At 37.5% G+C, this 21,793-nt stretch overlaps 2 protein-coding genes across 5 annotated transcripts in view; one reads left to right on the top strand and one right to left on the bottom strand.

Annotated features, from left to right (window-relative positions):
• The first annotated feature begins 7,316 nt into the window (after nt 1-7,316).
• The window catches only part of LOC132033320 (pentatricopeptide repeat-containing protein At4g14850), a 77,229-nt gene continuing 62,752 nt past the window's right edge, over nt 7,317-21,793 (top strand). The window contains exons 1-4 of one of the 4 annotated variants that reach the window (XM_059423272.1): nt 7,317-8,932; nt 9,588-10,504; nt 15,386-16,046; nt 16,120-17,026. In XM_059423272.1, coding sequence (XP_059279255.1) covers nt 7,335-8,932; nt 9,588-10,053 — 2,064 coding nt within the window. In that variant the 5' untranslated portion in view covers nt 7,317-7,334 and the 3' untranslated portion in view covers nt 10,054-10,504; nt 15,386-16,046; nt 16,120-17,026. Of the gene's footprint in view, nt 8,933-9,587; nt 11,648-12,214; nt 13,095-13,431; nt 13,451-15,385; nt 16,047-16,119; nt 17,027-21,793 lie in introns of those variants that run through there. The other 3 variants (XM_059423292.1, XM_059423285.1, XM_059423279.1) reach the window with 3 other exon arrangements.
• Nucleotides 18,658-19,534, bottom strand: LOC132047394 (uncharacterized). The gene is made up of 2 exons (XM_059438445.1): nt 19,514-19,534; nt 18,658-19,404 (listed from the first exon to the last, which is right to left on the bottom strand). The coding sequence occupies exons 1-2, from the start codon at nt 19,532-19,534 to the stop codon at nt 18,658-18,660; spliced, it is 768 nt and encodes a 255-aa protein (XP_059294428.1).

Raw genomic sequence — 21,793 nt, 5'->3', positions numbered from 1 at the left:
TTGCTGCAACAACTAGGATATAAGTCACATATGTTTAGTTATTAACAGAGGGAACCAATGATATTTAGTGTTAAACAAAGGGATTCAATGATATTTAGTGATCAATATATGTATATCTACTAACATCCTTAATGGATTAGACGGTAATTTCATTGATTTGATGGGAAATTTAAGCGTATACTTCCCAAATCGAGCGATCGTTGGTGTAATTTGATAAGAACTACTTGATTCACCCATATTTAGGTGTAAACAACGAAAACCAATGATATTGATTGTTTACTAAATGTTCCTAACCAATTTGATGGTATCCTGAGTCGTGACATATGATCAACTAAGCGTATACTTCCCAAATCGAGCGATCGTTGGTGTAATTTGATGAGAACTACTTGATGCACCCATATTTAGGGTGTAAACAACGAAAACCAATGATATTGATTGTTTACTAAATGTTCCTAACCAATTTGATGGTATCCCGAGTCGTGACATATGATCAACTAAGCGTATATTTCCCAAATCGAGCGATCGTTGGTGTAATTTGATGAGAACTAATTGATTCACTCATATTTAGGTGTAAACATCGAAAATCCAATGATATTTATTATTTATTAAATGTTCCTAACCAATTTGATGGTATTCTGAGTCATGACATATGATCAACTAAGCGTATACTTCCCAAATCGAGCGATCGTTGGTGTAATTTGATGAGAACTACTTGATTCACCCATATTTAGGTGTAAACAACGAAAACCAATGATACTTATTGTTTACTAAACGTGAAACTTTTAAACAAAAGTTACTCATCCGTTACAACAGATAATGCACTTGTTGCAACATATTAGTAACTTGTTGCAACAACTAACCAATCGTTGCAACATATTAGTAACTTGTTGCAACAACTAACCAATCAAGGCTGCAATGATTAAAAACTTGTTGCAAATGACATGGGTTAGTTGGTCGCAATTTCTTCAACAATTGATAGATTTGTTGCAACAATCGACTCATCCGTTGTGAATCGACTCATCTTCAACATCGTTAGATTTGTCGCAAACCGACCCATATGTTGCAACAATCGAACCATCCGTTGCAACAATTTACAAACTTGTTGTAATAACTTACTCATCCGTCGCAATGCATGACAAACTTGTTGCAACAGATTATCAACTTGTTGCAACTTCTTCAACATCGCTTAGATTTGTCGCAACGACCGACCCATATGTTGCAACAATCAAACCATCTCGTTGCAACAATTTACAAACTTGTTGTAACAACTTACTCATCCGTTCGCAATGAGATGACAAACTTGTTGTAACAACTAGATTATCAACTTGTTGCAACTTCTTCAACATCAGTTAGATTTGTCGCAACGACTGACCCATATGTTGCAACAACTGAACCATCTGTTGCAACAATTTACAAACTTGTTGTAACAACTTACTCATCTGTTGCAACAGATGACAAACTTGTTGCAACAGATTATCAACTTGTTGCAACTTCTTCAACATCAGTTAGATTTGTCGCAACGACTGACCCATATGTTGCAACAACTGAACCATCTGTTGCAACAATTTACACAAACTTGTTGCATGACAAACTTGTTGCAATGACATTATCAACTTGTTGCAACTTCTTCAACATCGCTAGATTTGTCGCAAACATATGTTGCAACAACCGAACCATTGCAACAATTTACAAACTTGTTGCAACAACTTACTCATTCACAGATGACAAACTTGTTGCTAGATTATCAACTTGTTGCAACTTCTTCAACATCGATTAGATGTTGCAGAATGTACGGCGGTCGCTACCTTGCAGCCTTCTTCAACAAATACCGTTAGATTTTGTGACTTGTTTAAAACTACCAAAACCACTGAACATAATGTATTGAACACAACTTAAATAATGAACACCTAATATATACTTAACAAAATGTCTTAGAAAAGTACTGACCACCTAATATATACTTAAATTACACAATGTCATAAAAAAACTCCTAATATATACTTAAATTGTTCAATGGCCACATTTTGGCTCCAAAAATGCAAAATCAATGAATTGTTTATCAACCCATCTTAGGGCTCCAACACCTTTTCAATGACACCTAATGCCCATCTCCATTGCATCCTCCCTACAGAGTTGTCGCTGATTAGACTTTCGGGTTTTGTCACAGTTGTGCGGGTAAGCAAAGCCTCCATAAAAGCAATTGACCACGAACCACATGCCTTACCAAAGTGATATTGCGGGGGAGATTTCGTAGCCTATTGAATTCCCAAGATTCATTGAGTAACTTTGCAGGCAAGTGTGCGAACATTCCACTCGTTGCAATAACTTGGGCCACAATTCCATTACCGGCTCCATGAAACAAAAGAAATTAGATTCTTCATAGACAGAACGTTCAGTAAATATACACATTTACCACTCCCTCTTCAATCATGAACTCGAGAGTGACAAAATGTGTGGCATTAATATTCATCACCGTTAAAACCCTCTTTGCACCAGCCCAAGAGTGGCCTCCGGGTAGGGTCCGACACCCCTACAATAATCGACCATATCATCATCCCACTTGAATTCAAGCAAGTCTAACCTTCGAGACACGGCATTTGGAACCGTACTCTCTTTTGTCAATTCTCGCGTACCTCTTGGACATGTTGTTATAAAAGTTGAGGTCCAGATTATGTCGTAGAATCATAGTACTCGGGGAAATTGATTTGCCTCATACGCATTAGAAGCAGGACTTCATCTACATACTAAAGTAAAAGTAGTAAAATGTTAGTTACTTGGTGCAAATGATTCAACAAAATAAAGGAACTGTTGCAATGACTAGTTAACTTGTTGCAACAGATTATCTACTTGTTGCAACACTAGTTAACTTGTTGCAACAAGATTATCTACTTGTTGCACAGCTAATTAACTTGTTGCAACAGATTATCTACTTGTTGCACCAACTAGTTAACTTGGTGTATCGCATTCAACAAAATAAAGGAGCATTATCTACTTTTTGCAACAACATACCGAATTAGATAGATATATACAAGTATTGAAACTTACCCAATCCTCCCACCATATTTCCATGCTTGTCGAGCCTTCAAGTCCGCTCGCTCCAAATTCATGCATTGAGTACATGGTTCTCCCACTCTTTTTGGACTTGATTGCGGCCTCAACCTTTTTCTTTCTTTGGGCATGTACAGCTTGAAAATGTCCACCTTTTTTAGCACTTTGGCCCAACATCAAGAAGAGGAGTCTCAATTGACTTACTAGGAGTAGCAACAGATCTTCTTGATCTAAGCGATGCAAGTGCCTTGGCAATTGCTTTGCCCCTCCTCCGAGCATGGGGTGAGTATAAGGTGAGGAAAGATTCTTTGATGGTTTGATACCCCTCTTGGATATCAACCTCCGTATAGAAGTGTTTGTGGCTTCTTGGGCTCCGCACCAATTCCTCCACCTTTCTAATCAAATTATCCATTGTGTCCTTGCAAGTGGTGCACTCACAAGCACATGAAGGGACCTTAGAAGTACCGACACCAACATCAACAAATCTTCTACCACTCAATCCACCACTACTAAAATTACCACCAAATCCGGGAACTGGGGTAAATCCACCAATATTAGCATCATCATCTCTTAATTTTTCCCCAGCAATACTTGCTGGGACATCATCACCACCACCACCACCAACAACATCAACAGGCTGAACACCACCACCAACAGCATCAGCACCACCAACAGCATCAACAGCAACATCACCACCAGCACCAACAACAACATCACCACCAGCAACATCACCACCACCACCAGCTATAACATTATCAACCCTAGTGATGGCTGTCACTCAGTTTAATTCCCCTTTGAACCCATTAATCGACCACAGCACGTATTCTATGGGCACAAAGGTGACAAGGCATGGCATCTCCAACTCTCTTATTGTTGGAACAAGCCATGGGTTCACAACCTACAACAAAAAAGTAGATATATCATAATGGTTCTAAATCATAAAAAGCAAAACCTATTTAAAACAAGTTAAAAGTTGTTGCAAAGGTTACACATCTGTTGGGCAATGTCCAATGATAGGTAACTTGTTGCGGCGGGTATCTCATCTCGTTGAAAAATTTCCAACGGATGGGTAACTTGTTGCGGCGGAGTTTCTCATATGTTGGATATTATACAACGTAGATTAGTAATTTGTTGCAACATTATTGTACTTGTTGTAAAAACTTACCGTAATGATTGAAGTTATCAAATTAGTAAATAAAGTGATATGTTGCAACAACTTGTGGTACTTGTTGGAAATTGTCCAATGATTGTCAACTTGTTGTTTGGTTTATCATCTGTTGGACATTTTCCAAACGGATGGGTAACTTGTTTCAAAGAAAGTTATTCATCGTTGTAAAAAACTAGTTGCATGTTATAACGCATTCATCGTTGGGTAACTTGTTGCAACAAAGTTAATTATCTGTTGGACATTGTCCAACAGATGCATAACTTGTTGCAACAGATAAATGTGTTGTTGTAGCAGATTATAAAAGTTGTTGCAACAACTAGTCATCATGTTGTGTTCTAATGCTACGCCTTCCTTGGGGGGGTTGAAAAGGTCAACACTCAATTTTGTGTTGTTCCTGGCAGTGAGCCATCTAAGAATTCTTGGATAGGTAACTTCTTCAGAGTATTCCTTGACTTGATGCCTGAGGTGAGGAATGGCTTCAAATGCCCAAGCCTAGAAAAAAAGATGCCATAAAAAATCAAAATAGTGATTGAAATACTAAAAAAAAAAAAGATAAAACATTGAAGAAAATTTACCATGAAAGCCCAAGGGAAGCCATATAGGTTTTGTGTCTTCCCCGTTGGCTTCAAATCCTTCATCAAATATTCAATAGTCAAGCTAAAGCTTTGAAAACCCTGTGCATAGTTGTTGAAGGCATCATAGTCCTCGAGAAGTTTAATCAATCCGGGCGGTACGTTGTAGTTTACGTCTCTTGCCCAAAGAACATTATGCACAAACCGGACTAAGCACGGTGCCTCCTTGTGCTTTTTGAGAAAGTTTTGGACTCCAAGTCTTGCAATAATTTCTTTGAAGTGTAGCTCCTTCCCACTAAGTTTACCAAAGAGACATTATTCTTAGCTTTGGAACCTTTCGCTTTCTTGTCTGCCTTGGGCGTCCGGGCTGGCTTGGTTAATACAACAAGAGGAAGAGGCTCATAAGGATAACATCTCAATCCTAAGTAACTATGGCAAACTCCTTCATGCCAAAGCAAACCTAAGATGCCACATAATTGATCCAAATCTCATCCTTTCTATCACAAATAATCTTACGCTTCAAAAGCTCGAAACCATTGTCATTTGAAATCGAGCACTAGTATCTTCAGCAAATCTAAATAGAGCCCAAAGCGGTAGCCCTAAAGAAATTCTCCAACCCCCTGCTTGCCGGAGAATGCCCCCGAAAGTGTCAAAGCCCTTGCCCATGGTTGATCTAACCACAAAATCACCGAGACAAATCCTTTTTTTCATTCAGCCGGCATCGTCACGCCGTACTTTTCAATCTTCGAAACTCTTGACGACCTCCTCAATCGAAGGTCTATTGGGATCTATGGCAATAATAGAAGACTCAACAAGATTGGCATCCACATTATGTTTCCTTTTTCTTCTTAACTCGCCCAAGATCCGATCCGTTGATTCTTCTTCTTCTTCTTCATTACCATTTTCGCTTCTACTTCTTCTTCACCTCCTTCATCCCCTTCATCTCCTTCTTCTTCACTTACTTCTTTTTTTCATCCTTTTTCTTCATCTCCTTCAAAGATTTTCTTCATTTTCTTCATCTCCTTCAGCAGTATTTTTCATCATCTTTTTCACTTTCTTCTCTAGTTTCTTCACTTTGTTCATTTTTACCACTTTCTTCTTCATGCCCAACGGAGGTTTCGTGGGTTTCCTCTCTTCGAAGCCCCGGTTTCACTAAATCTTTCCTCATTTGTTGATTGACAAATAGCGATACAAGTTTATCTAATGGTGTTTGCACCTTAGCTCTTTTACTACTTTCTCCCTCGTTGGTTTCTCTCCTTTTCTTTTAACGGAGACATTTTATCTACACACAAGAGATAGAAAAAAGTTTTAATTGGTTAGTGCAACATTCAAAGTAAAAAGGAAAAGGAATATGTTGCAACAAGTAATCGGTTGTTGCAACACATTAATAATATGTTGCAACAAAATACGAAGTTGTTGCAACAACTTATTACTTGTTGCGGTTGAATCTTAACTGTTGGAAATAGAAAAACTTGCTTGCAATAGCTTAGCAATCGTTTTGATTTTTTACAATGCTTGTTAATATGCTACAACAAGCTGCTTGATTCCGCAAAAACCTCAACAATTGTTTTGATTTTATCCAAAATTTGTTGGATAAAATCAAACCTTTTCCTAAACCATAGCATGACAACAACAACAACGCAAAAAACATCTAAATTTAACCGCAAAACATCTATATTTCACTACAAACACACAACCATCACAAATCTCACTCACAACTTAAACAAAATACACCAAAACCATACAACCTCGAGATGTTTGCAATTGTCAAACAAGTCCGAATTTGCCGCAACAGTAACCTCGATTGTTGGAAAATATCAACAAAATTGCAAGCCTTTTTTTTTCGAAATAACAAGGAGAAAAAGAACAAAAAAAAGACACCAAATACCATAATTTCACAACTACAACCACTATTTACAAACTCACAAACCCCAACAAGTGCAACAAATACACGAAACTACAACAAAACAAACAACATTCAAGAAAAATCCATGCTCTTCTTCATCTTCTCTAACCAAAATCATCATTTTCATACTCTGATTTCAAAACCCTAACTTTTGAACCAAGTGAAAAAAAAAAGTTTACCTGAGAATGAATAGACAAGCAACAACAATGAGAGAGAGAAAAATGAGCGGACAAAGAACAATGGAGAGAGAGGAACGAGCAACAACAATGGTGATCACGGTTTTGAAAAGAAAATTGAGAGAGAGAGAGAGAGATGAATCGAAGAATGAATCAGCTTTTGCTTTTTTTTTTTTTTTGAAATAAAACGAAGTGGGTCGTGGGGGAAGTGGGTTGGGGTTGGAAAGAGTTTTTGTATAATGTGTGTGGGTTGGAAGAAGTTTTTGTATAATGTGTATGGGTTTTTGTGTATTTTGTAAAAGATTATAAGTTTTAAAAATTGTAATTGAGTCCCAATTTAAGTTAATCACATTTTTAAGACAAGTTTGACCTTGGCTACGGTCAAACTTGTCACCATTTCTAATTATCACACTTTTTTGTCACCACAACTTAAATCTTCCACGAAACATTGGTGCAGGGAATCCATGCCCTTTCTCAGCGCCAACGCTCTTGGATCGCTGATTGAATCAGCCGTATCAACTAAATCCCTTCTACTGGGTCGAGCTGTTCACGGTCACATCATCAGAACAATTTCACCCCCTTTCCCACCTTTCCTCTCTAACCATCTCATCAACCTCTACTCCAAACTCGACTCTCCCAATTCAGCTCAGCTCCTTCTTTCCCTCATCCCGTACCCTTGTCGTTCCGTCGTCACGTGGACCTCTCTCATCTCCGGCTCTGTCCAAAATGGTCATTTCACATCTGCCCTCTCACATTTCTCTAACATGCGCCGTGACTCTATTCAACCCAATGACTTCACTTTCCCTTGCCTTTTTAAAGCTGCAGCATTCTTGCATTCCCCTGTAATAGGACAACAGCTTCATGCACTCGCAATTAAGACTAGCTTCGTTAATGACGTGTTTGTTGGGTGTAGCGCTTTTGATATGTATGGGAAAACGGGTTTACGGTGTTATGCGGACAAGGTGTTTGATGAAATGCCTCAGAGGAATATCGCGACCTGGAATGCCTGTATTTCTAATTCTGTGCTTGATGGGAGGCCGTACGATGCGGGTTTGAAATTTGTTGAGCTCTTACGAGTGGGTGAAGAGAAACCTAATTCCATTACTTTTTGCGTGTTTTTGAATGCTTGCTCGGATGGTTTGTGTTTGATGCTTGGGCGGCAGTTGCATGGTTATGTGATTCGACTTGGGTTTGGATCAGATGTATCTGTTTTAAATGGATTGATTGATTTTTATGGGAAATGTCGTGAGGTGGAGTATTCGGAGATGGTTTTTGATGAGATGAGTGCGCGTAATGGTGTATCGTGGTGCACTATGTTGGCTGTGTATGAACAGAATGATATATGGGAGAAGGCTTTTATGGTGTTTCTTAAGGCAAGGAAGGAACGTATTAATCCAACTGAATTCATGATTTCAAGTGTGCTTAGTGCTTGTGCAGGAATGGCGGTGCTTGAGCTGGGGAGGTCTATTCATGGTCTTGCAGTAAAGGCTTGTATCGAGAGTAATGTATTTGTTGGCAGTGCACTTGTTGACATGTATGGGAAATGTGGTAGCATAGAAGATTGTGAGAGCGCTTTTTATGAAATGCCTGAGAGGAATTTGATAACTTGGAATGCGATAATGGGTGGTTATGCTCATCAAGGGCGCGCGGACATGGCATTGAATTTGTTTGAGGAGATGACAAGTGGAAGACATAATGTGGTGCCTAATTATGTGACGTTTGTTTCTGTATTGACAGCTTGTAGTAGGGCTGGAGCTGTTAAAATAGGCATGGATATCTTTGAATCTATGCGTAAGAAGTACGGGATTGAACCAGGGCCAGAACATTATGCATGTGCTGTGGACATGCTTGGAAGGGCTGGTTGGGTGGAGCGCGCATATGACTTTATCAAGCAAATGCCTGTTCCGCCTACAGTTTCAGTCTGGGGAGCTCTTTTAGGGGCTTGCAAGGTTTATGGAAAACCTGAACTAGGGAAGGTTGCAGCTGGCAATTTGTTTCGACTTGATCCAAAAGACTCTGGAAACCATGTCATTCTTTCTAATATGTTTGCAGCTGCTGGAAGGTGACCTTAAGTTCTTTGTTTCTTTTTGGCTAAGTTAATATGTGTATAGATACTGACTTTGAAAGCTCCTCCTTAATGCTTTGTTCTTTAATTCTGTCTCTGACCAGTCACTTTAATTGTTTAATCTTATCTTAGACATTCTTGTTATCTTGTCACATGGTCCAACTATACTAACTGTGAAGCTACTCCAGGAGAGCAGAGGCCCTGTTAATCTATGCTCATTTTGTTTTGATGCTTTCTAAGTAAACGTATTTTGACAATATAAGTACTGCTACATGTAACTGTAGATACATGCAGAAACATTGTATGAAATTTTAAATTGTGAAGGCTTACTCTAACCCCTTGAAGGACCAAATGTAAAGTTCTTTTTTTTTGCGTTACTACTACAGCTGAATTTATCAAATGTTTCTTCCTCTTTCCTCATCTGTATGCAACTCATTCTATTTTGGGACGTTCACAATATTTGTCACAATTCCATTAATAGTATTTTTCTATTAACTTTAGCTTGGAAGGAGGGGGGTAGGGGATCATGCTTGTTCCTTTGGACAAACTGGCACTTATATCTGTAGAATGCAAGTTGAGTGGTTGTTGATGGTCATTGGTATATAAGTTTGCCTTTCTCCAATACCTATTTATCATAACAGGGTAACTGCAGGTGGGATGAAGCTAATCTCGTCAGGAAGGAGATGAAAGATGTTGGCATCAAGAAAGGGGCCGGATTCAGTTGGATATCTGCAAAGAATTCTACCCATATTTTCCAAGCAAAGGATACAACTCATGAGAGATACCCAGAGATTCAAGCAATGCTGGCCAAGTTAAAGAGAGATATGAAAGCAGCAGGTTATACTGCTGACACGAATTTCGCGCTATACGACTTAGAGGAGGAAGAAAAGGAATCGGAAGTTTGGTACCACAGTGAGAAGATTGCACTTGCATTTGGTCTCATTGCTATCCCTCCTGGAGTCCCAATAAGGATAACAAAAAACCTGAGGGTTTGTGTGGATTGCCATAGTGCAATAAAGTTCATCTCGGGCATTACTGGTAGAGAAATTATTGTAAGAGATAACAACCGATTTCATTCTTTCAAGGACTACCAGTGCTCATGTAGAGATTATTGGTGAATCTAGTTTACGTATTCCAGAGAATTCCGGATGCTTCCTTCCCATTCTGCTATTGATCCAAGCACTAATTTACACTCGTGATGCTACTGCAGCAATAGGAGTGATGTTCAGGTTGAGGGTCTGAACTAGAAGATTTCACCTCCATAAGTTTTCTTCACTTTCAAGGCCAAGCTGGAATTGCATACAAGGTTCACCATCCCCAGCTAGAGGCACAGTTAAGAGCTTTACAAATCTGAAACTCAACGTTTGCACTGGCACTGCAGAAGCAGCTCTGCCTAACACATTTGTGAGCGCTGCAAGCACGAAGAGTGAATTCTTCTGGTTCTATAACATGTCATGTTATTTTATCTTCACATTGATGACAAAACAATTGAATGTGGGATGAAGGTCCTGGTGCTGCCAGAGCACCGTATGCAAGTTTCCGGCGATTTTGGACATGAAAACTTTCAAGGTACTACTTGCTTGCAGAGTTGAAGTTATGTGTTGTACTGTTGTAGATCCATATTCCTAGTACATCATCAACATCATCATCATATATTATTAAAAGTGGGAAGCTCCTGAGGTTAAAGTTGAATTAGAAAATGCCCATTAACATTTGATTGACCATTTTTCCCTTTACAAAAATAGGTCTTCTATTAAATAAATAATTTCAACAAAAACTGTTACATGAAGAAAATTGCTCATCTACCAGCCGTATTTATTGTTGGACTGTTACGATGCAAAGCGTTTATATTACTATTTATAATGTTAAGTCTTTAATTTCTCAGTTTTTATTTTTTTGTTCTTTTGAGCTTCCAATAGCCATTTCATATTCTTTGTTTCTTTATTTAGCTACACAGCACAAAGAAAAACCAGTTCATCATTTTATCCCTTTTCTTATTATTTTCCGTAAGAATTTTCTTATTCCAGAAAAATCTACTGCTTGTCTTCTTGTTTGACATGTTTTGACTTAGGTTAATCTATTTTTTCCCTGTTAGACAAGTTTAACTTTGCTTATTGCTTGCTATTTAGGGGCTTGTATTTATGGATAAGATATAATTTTGGTCCTTTTACAAGACATCGTTCTATGCATCTTTTTTATTTTCTTTTTTAAGGGAAAAGGGTCAAAAATACCCCTCTACTTTGGGAAAAGGGCTAAAAATGTCCTCCGTTACGAATTTGGGTCAAAAATACCCCTCCCGTCATTAAAGTTTTCAAATATACCCCTGTCTTAACGGAAATCCCCAAATCCCCCAAAATAACCCGATTTAATTTTTTAAACTCGCTCCATCATTATGCCCGACCCAATTAAATAAAAAACCCTAGAAAGTCCCGAGGGTAGACAACTTGTAAATCAAACATAAGAGTCCAATGAAATGAACCAACTCTGCCAAAACGAAGAAGTGATTATGTTTTCGGATGAACAACTGGAGAATCACCACCAAAGTGAATGATATGACAACACCTAAGAAAATCTTAGCCATTTTTTACTGCCTTCGAACCCATAAGAACAGCTTCTTCGATGGTATTTGCAACCCCTTTTCACCCAGTTCTCTTCGTAGTTTCTTGATCCTCTCTTCTCGAATTGATAAATTGAGAAAACAGTGACTACTATGTAGACTATAACTCCAATACATGTAGACTAGCAGAAATACTTGACACGAGAAGCAGAACAATCATAAATTTACACGTTGTTTGTTATTCCTTCCTGAAACACATTCATGGACGTTAGATGTGTAGACTCATGTGAGAGCAACTTTAAGTTTAGGCAACCACGAATTTGGGTCGGGTTTAATGATGGGGTGGGCTTAAAAAATGAAATCGGGTTATTTTGGAGGATTTGAGGATTTCCGTTAAGACAGGGACATATTTGAAAACTTTAATGGCGGGAGAGGTATTTTTGACCCACATTCGTAACGGAGGATATTTTTATCCCTTTTCCCAAAGTAGAGGGATATTTTTGACCCTTTTTTAATCATTTGAAGGTATAGCAAAAGCGAGTGTTTGAAAGACTGTCAGATATAGTTAGCACCAATATTATTTCAATAGCATCAATGTTAAAATTTGCTCCCATCGCATTTTAAAAATATTCGTCATTGTTAAACTTTAAGTACTTTTGCATCACAACCATATATGTATTTGGATCTACATACTAACTAAATTTAGTTGTTCAATTTTGCAGGTTCAGATGATATCTAATAATTTTGCATTCAAGAATCAAATTATTTGAATAGGTTGATTGTTCATCAATTTGAGTTGTACTTTTCCGGTTTAGATTTCATTTCTCACCTACACACATGTTTTAATATTGTATATCTTTTGTTTTAAAAATTATGTACTTATTAACATGAAACAAACGTGCAACGCACGTGTTCAGAAACTGGTATACACAAATGTACAAAGACCCAAACTAAAAGCTTGATTGATATATTCATAGACAACAACTATGTCTTGATCCCAAACAAGTTCGGGTTGGCTATATGAATCACCATTGTCCACGTCGCTCCATTAAAGCACGAGCATTTGGTCTAGTGGTCTGATATATTCACTGACAGCTTTAGAAAAATTATAAGCATGTTAATGTTTCTTAGATCTATATATGTTAGTTTTAAAGTTCTTATAAAGAGATCATGAATTGTTCCTGATGACCTACTGCTCTCTACAAATATTTTGACCACAAAGATACCCCAGTAAACTTTTTGGGTTAATAATATATTGGTACCTAATTCAAGTCGTGATCCGGACACACCTCTTGTGATACCAATTCATCCACATTTTTTAAACCCCTTGTACTAATAAGAGTTGAGAAAACTGTAGAGAGTAGGAAGTCTATTGTCTCTTATCTGATGCAAGAGATTGAATGTACCACAGTAATGGGAATGATGTAGAAAGCATGAAATGATCTTCCTTATTTCATTTATCCGTTTTGGTGTAAACAGAAAATACTGTGTTGTAAAGACAACTGGCAAAAGTATGATAAGTGCCAATGGTTGTCTCGAGATAGTCATGCACACAGCCAGTAAATACTTTTGAGTTTTGACAGGGACGTGTTGTCTAGTAATGAAAACTTGAATCATCAAAAAAAAAAAAAAAAAAAAAAAGTAGAAAAAAAGAAGAGGCTTATATTTGAATCATACATCTACCTATCTCTGTTTAAATTAGCGAGCAAGTCAAGTCAAGTTTACAGAGAGTACTAATCAAGGACTCCCTTGCATCGTTTTCCATTCAACGTAAGAATCAGGGATGTTATTGGTACTTAGAACCTTAGTTGTATGTTTTGGAATTTGAAGCACACACTCACTAGTTCCAAATTTGTCCCTCAGCAATTGCCTATTTATGAATAAATGTTTTTCTCACTTTTCTAGTATGCAATTAAGGTGCCATAGTTGTGTTGTGCAGAACAGAAAGAAGAGAACACCACTGGACAAGAAAATCTAAGCAATTCTATTTGTTTATGATAATGGTGTCCAGGGCAGGGACGGATCTACAGTGGTGGGTGTGGGTTCTCGGGAACCCACATCCGCTAATGTAGGTCTTATTATCATATTAAAAATTATAGTGAACTATAACAATAATCAGTTTGGAACCCACAATTGTATAGCCGATGGTTCACTGGCAAAGAAGGGAGACCTGAAGGGAATTTTGTCCCGCGGTACGTGGGATCGATTCCCAGTGGACTCACTTTTTATAATTCAAATTTACTTCTCCTTTTTTTTTTTCCAGCAAAAGGTAACCCCACCTTTCTTCTTTTTTTTTTTCCAGAAAACACGTTTCTTCTTCTTCTTTCTTTTTCACACGTTTCTTCTTCTTTCTTTTTAAAAACACCTTTTTTTTTTTTTTTTTTTTCCTTTTCCAGAAAACACGTTTCTTCTTCTTTCTTTTTCACACGTTTGTTCTTTTTTCTTTTCCAATTTCCAGAACATCTTTCTTCTTCTTTCTTTTTCAAAATACCTTTCTTCTTCTTTCTTTTTCAGAAAAAACAAATTACAAAGTCAACTAAAAAAATATCTAACCAATAAATTATTACTTTTACCCAAATCCCAATATTTCAAATCAAATATAAAACCAAAACAAATGAGAAACAAGAAAGCTAGGGTTAAAAAATAAAGTTTATTTCTCCAATCTCCATACCAAAGTCCAGAACCAAAGTGAGGCAAACATATTTCATCTTCAATCGCAACAAAGGCATAATACCGCTTTTTTTAGAGACATTGGTTAAAACAAATTTGCACAAGACTTGGAGACTTGTTTATTTGCTTGTGAAGTTGAGCTTAATATTACCTGTCTCTTTTGCAACTTGATGGAAAGAGCTTTTTCTTCGATGAAGTATATTAAAAATGACTTGCGTAGTAGAATTGGTGATGAATTTTTGAATGATTGTTTGATTTGTTAGATAGAGAATGAGGTATTTGAAAGTGTACCTAATGAAGCAATCATTGATTGTTTTCAGAAGATGGTTGTTCGTCGAGTACAATTGTAATGATAATGTGATTAGCTACTTTTGATTTATATAAGGGATTTCAATTTTTTAGTACGTCTGGAAGCTATGATAGATCTTAGCTTTGTATTGTTTTGTAATGTCAATTGTTCAGTGCTAGTATAAGGGACTTGTTGTTCGATCTTGTGATTGTTGGATCTAGTTCTAGTTAGTTTTTTTTTTTTTTTCATTTATGCAGGACAAAGGCATTCTCCTCACAACATATGACATTGGTTACTTCTCTCGTTTCTTTTTTCGGAATCTTTGTGATAAACTTGTGGGACTACACTAGGTATGTTGTTGTTTTAATTTTTTTTTTTTCGGGAACCCACAACCTTAAAATCCTGGATTCGCCTCTGGTCCAGGGTGCTTAGTAAAGAATTGCACTGCATGCCTGCTATCTCCGATTACCACAAGTACCACCGTACAGGTAGCTTTGCCCCACTCCTAGGTAGATTGAAAGAAATCTAGCAATTCTGATTTTCAACAATGACTATAAGTTTATTGAACAAAAATTTTCCAGTGCCTCATTCTTTTTCCCTATTTCATGTAGGTGTGAGACTAAGTAAATTAGTGATTGAGCAAATTTTTGCTCTAAATTTAAGGTTTTACATTGTCGACATTGCAATATTATCAGCAGCAAATTCTTTGGCGTTCAAGGTTACAGAGCAGAAGGATTTCCAGATGTAATTCTAGTTGTTACATTTCAGTTTAAACTTCAAGCTTCACCCAAAGGAAGACACATTTTTTTTATAACCGTCAACTTGCGCACACTTCGACTAGTTCCACGAGGCAAAGGAAGATACATTCTTCTATCTGATATTTGAAGTTTTCATTTTTTTCCCTCTTGAAGTGATGATTTGTTCTATTTTATAGTTGATTGAAGCAACAGTTCTCAGAAAAGCACTTTGGACGATGAGGTCTAGTGGGTGGACATACCAGACAGACATTTGTGTTCTCAATGCAACTCAGTTTGCTAGTTTGAAGGAGTGGTTTCAAAATCAAAAAATACGATAAAACGAGGAGAAAACTGGACTCATTTTTGAAGTCAAGTGCACAATTTAAACTCTTTGCCGATGACTACAGGACTTGGTGGTCGAAAACGCATGGAAATTTTCTTGATAGCTACTTCCAATATTTGGTGGATGCAGCTGAGCCAATTTCTAACGCGCTTTCGGAGGATACACATCAAGGATGTACCGTTGCAGCCCCAAAGGATGATAATTCTTCCCTTCCGGAGGTCATATTGATCGAGCAATGCAAAGGCAAGGGGTCTCAATTACTTATAAAAGCTCTAACGGAACAGGTGCATGATCAAGGCGACCAAGGTGGCAAAAGCCCATTTTCGTTAAGTGTAGTTGCTCAAGCTTCTAATAAGAGATCGTCTCAAGGTGAGAGTGATTGCAGTCATGAAGATCGTTGTTGGAGGAAAGTGAGGTCACGTTCAGAAAAATTGGAAGATGCTGATTTAGCAGTAGTCGAGATTCCTGACAGCGTTAGTAGTCCTTCGAGGACTTTGACAGCTCTTATTAAAGAGGTATGATTTAAAAACTTTAGTTTTCCAGACATGCCATAGTGACTTTTACTAATTATTTGTCCTTTTTATACAGCCAAATAGTGTTGGACCATTACAACGACGAAGGTCAACAGAGAGTGGTGAGTCTGTTTCTGGTCCGGACCCAATAAAATCATCTTCTACAACTAAGGCAGAACAGGGGCAAACTTCTATTTCTCGTGATGAAGTGAAAGAAAAGTTGAGTTATGACTTGCAAAAATGTCCAGCAGCTGCAGTGTCCTTATTTGATAGAAAAAAGGTTGTCTTGAACTACAGACAAATGTTTATTTCTAATCTTTGGGCTGTGATTCGAGATAAGCTTTCTGGAAGTGATGTAGACAAGGCTTCGTCTCTTAAAGAGGAAATCCAAGTGATTCTCAAGGATATGGATGGAAGGACGTGGATGTTTCCCTTTGATGAAATTATTGAAGTCGTTTTTTGAGCTTGCCGCTTCGTACAACAAGGCACGATCAAACCTACATGATAAGGAGTGGAAGCTGCCAGAAAAGAGTTATTTATAGCAGTTGGAGAACATCTTTCAAATGCCATGTTTAAAGAACACGAGAAGGTTGAAAGAGCTTCGTCTATCCGTCAATCTCTAGAGGAGGTGAAAGAGAAGATATAAAAAATGCGCACAAAGAAGAAGAACTTAAAGTCCTCTTAGAAGCCACCGAGAAGGAAGTCGAAGAAGCTAATTTAAGAGCCTTGACTGCTGGAAAGGAGTTTGATGCAAGCCATGATGTAGACTTGTCGAATGCCGACGACTCGATTGATTTAGAGCAGAAGAAGGAGCACCTGGAAGCTATGCACCATGACTTAATCAATTACAAATTGTGTTTAGATTAGTCCATAGAAAGTATTTCAAAGGCTCTCTTTCTCTCTCTGCTTTTTTTTTTTTTGGATTAGTGGATGTAATTATCAGAAATAAAGACTCTTTTTATTTTGTTTTAGACTGTACATTCTCCTTGATATGTTTTGTGGTTGCTTTTTTTACTTCATCAAGAATGATATATCTATTTTTATACACTAATACCATCAAATTTCTCTTAAATGGCGTTTCTCATATCTCAAAGTTCTCAAGGGTATCAAGATTTGAATTTTAGAGGCCACACTCATTTCCTCTTAACATAACGTTGTTCATCAACTAAGAGCCTTTGTGCCAAAAATTTTATATCATGATGTAGGAATGTCGAAATCATGAGACGTTTAATTCTTCGAAAACTAGACTTCTAAATCTAAAACATATCCAAAATTCAAAGTTTGATACCTTCAGAATAGTCCCATATAAATTCCAGAAATCTGCCTTAGATATTGGCACGCTGGCAGATTAGATTCGCACTGCCTCACCAAAAAAAAAAAATTTTTTTGATGTAGGAATGCCGAAATTACGAGCTGTTAAATTTCGCAAAACCTAGACTTCTATATCTAAGACATATCCAAAATTCAAAGTTGGATACCTTCTAAATCGTTCCAGAATTCTGCCTTAGATATAAGCACGCTGGCAGATTCAGATTCGTGCGGCTTCACCAAAAAATTTATATCTTGTTGTAGGAATGCCGAAATAGCGAACCGTAAATTCCACGAAAAGTAGACTTCTAAATCTATGACATATCCAAAATTCAAAGTTGGATACCTTCAGCATCATCCCAGATAAATTCCATAAATCCACCTTAGATATCGGCATGCTGGCAAATACAGATTCGCCCGGCTTTTCCAAGAAAATTCATATCTTGGTGTTGGAACTTCAAAATCATGAGGTTCTTGTCTCATTGAATAGATAACTTCAAAACCTACAATCAATATAAAAATCACGGCCAAGAGCTTTCTGGATTTGTACATATCATTCTTCAAAGTTAGCTCAGATTCTGCCTTGCTCGACTCTATAATTTTGCACGCTTGTTCATAACTTGAGTTTGGAGTTTGCAACTCACCCACTACTTGATCTTCCAGAACTCATCGCACAATTGCTATATCTATGCCAAAGAAAGAGGCACAATTCACATTTGATTCGTCTACACAAACTCCTTTTTTTCTTTAGTGGCGTTATTATTTGATAGAATTAATGTGACGTTCACAAAACGCCGTACTATTTTTTTTTTTAACTTATAAGACTAAACTTAGAATAATACTCTAAGCACCTATGTACCTCGGCCAAGAGGATCAAGTCATACCGTTGTTTAGAAAATTGAGTTTTTTTCTTTCCTTTTTTTTAAAAAAAAAAAAAAAAAATCATGCGACTAAAGTTAGAATAAAAATCTAAGCGCCTACGTACCTCGGTAAAGAGGATCGAGTCATACCGTAGTTCAAAAAATTGACTTTTTTTTTTTGCATTAACTTTTGCCTAGGCTGCCTCTTTCGAGATTTTCAACCTAGCAGACCTTTTTTTTTGGGGCCGTACACAATTTATACTCTTGCAGGCCAAGAGTTACATGCAGTTTATGCTCGTGCCTTATGGAGCATATTTTTTTTTCTCTTCTTCAAGGATAGTATCTCTTCATGAATTTCCCATTGATGGGCCCAATCCGCAAGCCTTTTGAGTCAACAAGTTGTAAGCGCCTCTTGAGTATACTTCTTGCACAACATACGACCCATCCTATTTAGCAGAAAACTTGCTTCCAGATCGACGAGAAGTAATAATTGGCCTTCTTACAACAAGAACTTGGTCTTCCACTTGGAAGCATCTAACACGAACCCTCTTATTGAAAGATCGAGATAGACGGGCTTGATAGCATTCCAGACTTTGTTGAGCTTCTAGCCTCTTTTCATCAAGAGCCTCCAATTCTTCAAGGCATAACCTAGCATTCTCTTCATCAGTGAGTCTTTCTTGAATAGCAAGCCACAATGATGGGATTTGACGCTCAAGTGGAAGGACCGGTTCAACTCCATAAAAAAGAGAATAAGGAGTCGCTTGCGTCGGTGTGTGATGGGTCGTCCTATATGCCCAAAGAGCTTCTTCCATTCTTTCATGCCGATCTCTCTCAGACTTGGAGACAACTTTCTTCAACAAGTTGCAGAGTGTCTTATTAAATGCTTCAGCGAGGCCATTGGCAGCAATATAATACATAGAGGAATTACGTTGCTTGAAGCCAAAAAGGTCACAAATCTTAGTCATCAACTTGTTATCAAATGACTTACCGTTGTCTGTCAATATATACCGAGGAAAGCCGAAATGATAGATAATATTGACTCGGATGAAGTTTGTCACATTCTCCTTCTTTACTTCTTTAAGAGAAACAACATTTGCCCATTTTGAGACAAGTTCATGGGAGACCCATCTCTGGTTGTCCCCACAGAAATCCGTGGGTTGAAGATAGTCTGTCTTACGAAGAGATTCCAGTGGCTATCCTTGATCGTCAAGTTTGCAAGTTAAGAACTAAGAATATTGCTTCAGTGAAAGTACTATGGAGAAATCAAAAGTTGAAGAAGCTACGTGGGAAGCCGAAGAGCACATGATGTCCAGATAGCCCCATCTCTTTGAAGAGCACGCAAAAAATGTTGAAGGTAATTAACCTTTTCATTCAGACCTTATAATATAATCTTCATGTCTTTCGGTATTCAGTTAGTCCAGTATTCAGTCAACTATGTATTTAGTCAGTTTAGTAATCATTCAGTTCAGTATCTCAGTAGTTCAGTAATCATGTATTCATTCAGTTCAATAAGTATGTGTTCATGTCAGTTCAGTAATCATGTATTCATTCAGTTCAATAAGCATGTGTTCATGTCAGTTCAGTGATCACGTGTCTCAGCTAGTCTATTTCAGGTATCTTAGTTACAGAGTAAACTCTGCCGAAGTTTTCATAGAATCTTAGAATTAGTTACAATTATTGCCAAGACAATCATTCGAGGACCAATGATCTCAAGGGGTAGATAATGTAACATCTCGGGTCCTAAGAATAATATATGAATAGTATTAAGAGAGTAAAATGAAATTTAGAAGGTTTCCCATTTTTCTGAAAGTGGTCGGGGGGCCTACTTTGGGCAACCATAACCCCTTGATTAGTTGGGAATTTGGAAAAGTGCCCTAAATAATAGTTGTAGTGCGTGGAAATACCTTTTCATCTATATAAATATCAGGCTGAACGAATATCGGAGCAAAACGTTATGAGCATCACAAAAACGCTCAGAGTGGCAGGCCACCAGCGTTGGCCACGCGACGCGCAAAGGGTGTGTGCTCGTTGGCCACACGTCGTGGGCCTATAGCGGGAAAACCTGCTCTTTGACCAAAGACTGAGTGAGACACCATGTTGGGCATGCGACGCTGGCCCAACGCGCATGGGTCAGATTTTTGGGTCGAAAGTCAAATTTTCACTTTCTCTTATATTTAAGCTTGGGGTTTAGTTCCCTAACACCTTAATCACAAAAAATCATCCTAAGGCAAGAGAGAACAAGTCCCATGTTACACCTCGCAAATTTTCGCGTCGTTTGTGTCATAAGTAAACTAACGTAAGCCCGAAGCGTTCATGGAATCCTTATAAGGTTAAGGAAGCCTTTTAACAAGTGTAAAGCAAGTATCTAAAAGTTCCGGGATCAAGCGAATCGAAGAAATTAATTTTCTCGAAACTTTGGGAAAATTTGGTAGAATTCTGGACAGGATTTTTTGTCCAACTTTAGGGAGGTATATCTCCTAACATATGAGGAGTTACGGAATGCATAACCCATGTAAATTCAAGTTCCGAGAGTTTTATTTCCAATGCAACTGACTGATAGCAAATCCGAGAAGTACAAACCAATGTATGGCCCCTACAAAAATATACGATTTCAAGTATAGATCGTATTTCATTGGCGGTGGCAGCCTCTTTTTGTATATATCTCGACCCTTATTCGTTTTAACCTTATTTTAACGTTTCCCCAAGTCCATAATAGATATGAAAACCATCTCCAATATAATTAATCAACCTTCCAATTGAAATCAAGGATTAGTATTGAGAATTAAGTGTCGAATGTTTCCAGATTGTTGTTTAGGCTTAGTTCCTCCTTGGGTAGTAGCTTTGGAGGATACTTCATAGTGAAGTAATCTTGGAGTTGAAGTGTTCTTGAGTTCTTGAGGTAATATTTCACCTTATTTCCATGTTTATGAGTTTGTTCGATGTTTATACAAATGGTTGAAGGTAGAAAGTTGTGGGAAAAGGTTCTAATATATGATGAAGATCATGTAGGATTTGTAATCTGTTTTGGCCATATTGTTGCTGTGTTATTGAACTAAATTATTTATGTATGGATGGTAGTTGATGTTATAGTTGTGTTGATGTTGATATACTTGAGATATTTGGAAGAAGAAAGTGTATAAAGTATCGTATACGAAGCGTATATTGGGTTGTTTTGATGTATATCTTTGGATGTTGATGATGCGAGTTTAAAGAAATTTATATGAGGTTGTTGTTGTCTGCTGGATGTGTTGTAGAGATTAAAGAATAGGGAAAATGCTGCCCATTTCATTTTAGAATTGATTTATAGTTTGATATATGTGATAAATTAGCGTCATCTAAGTTCATATATGCATTCCTTTGTTATAGGATTGGAGTACTAGTACGACGAGTTCGTTGTGGGATTGTGTTAATGACTTGAGGTATGCTAAGGCTAACCTTCCTTCTTTTGGCATGACCAAAATGAATCAAAACTTAAACGAACGATATTCATAATAACTCTATTCCTAGAAATGCTAGAAGCTTATGTAGCTTGCCCTCTATGTTATGACATTGATTCTATCATATGGTTTATTGATAATTAGA

Source organism: Lycium ferocissimum, chromosome 2, assembly GCF_029784015.1.
Source record: "Lycium ferocissimum isolate CSIRO_LF1 chromosome 2, AGI_CSIRO_Lferr_CH_V1, whole genome shotgun sequence".
NCBI lineage: Eukaryota > Viridiplantae > Streptophyta > Magnoliopsida > Solanales > Solanaceae > Lycium > Lycium ferocissimum.
This window is presented reverse-complemented; position numbering and strand designations above follow the sequence as displayed.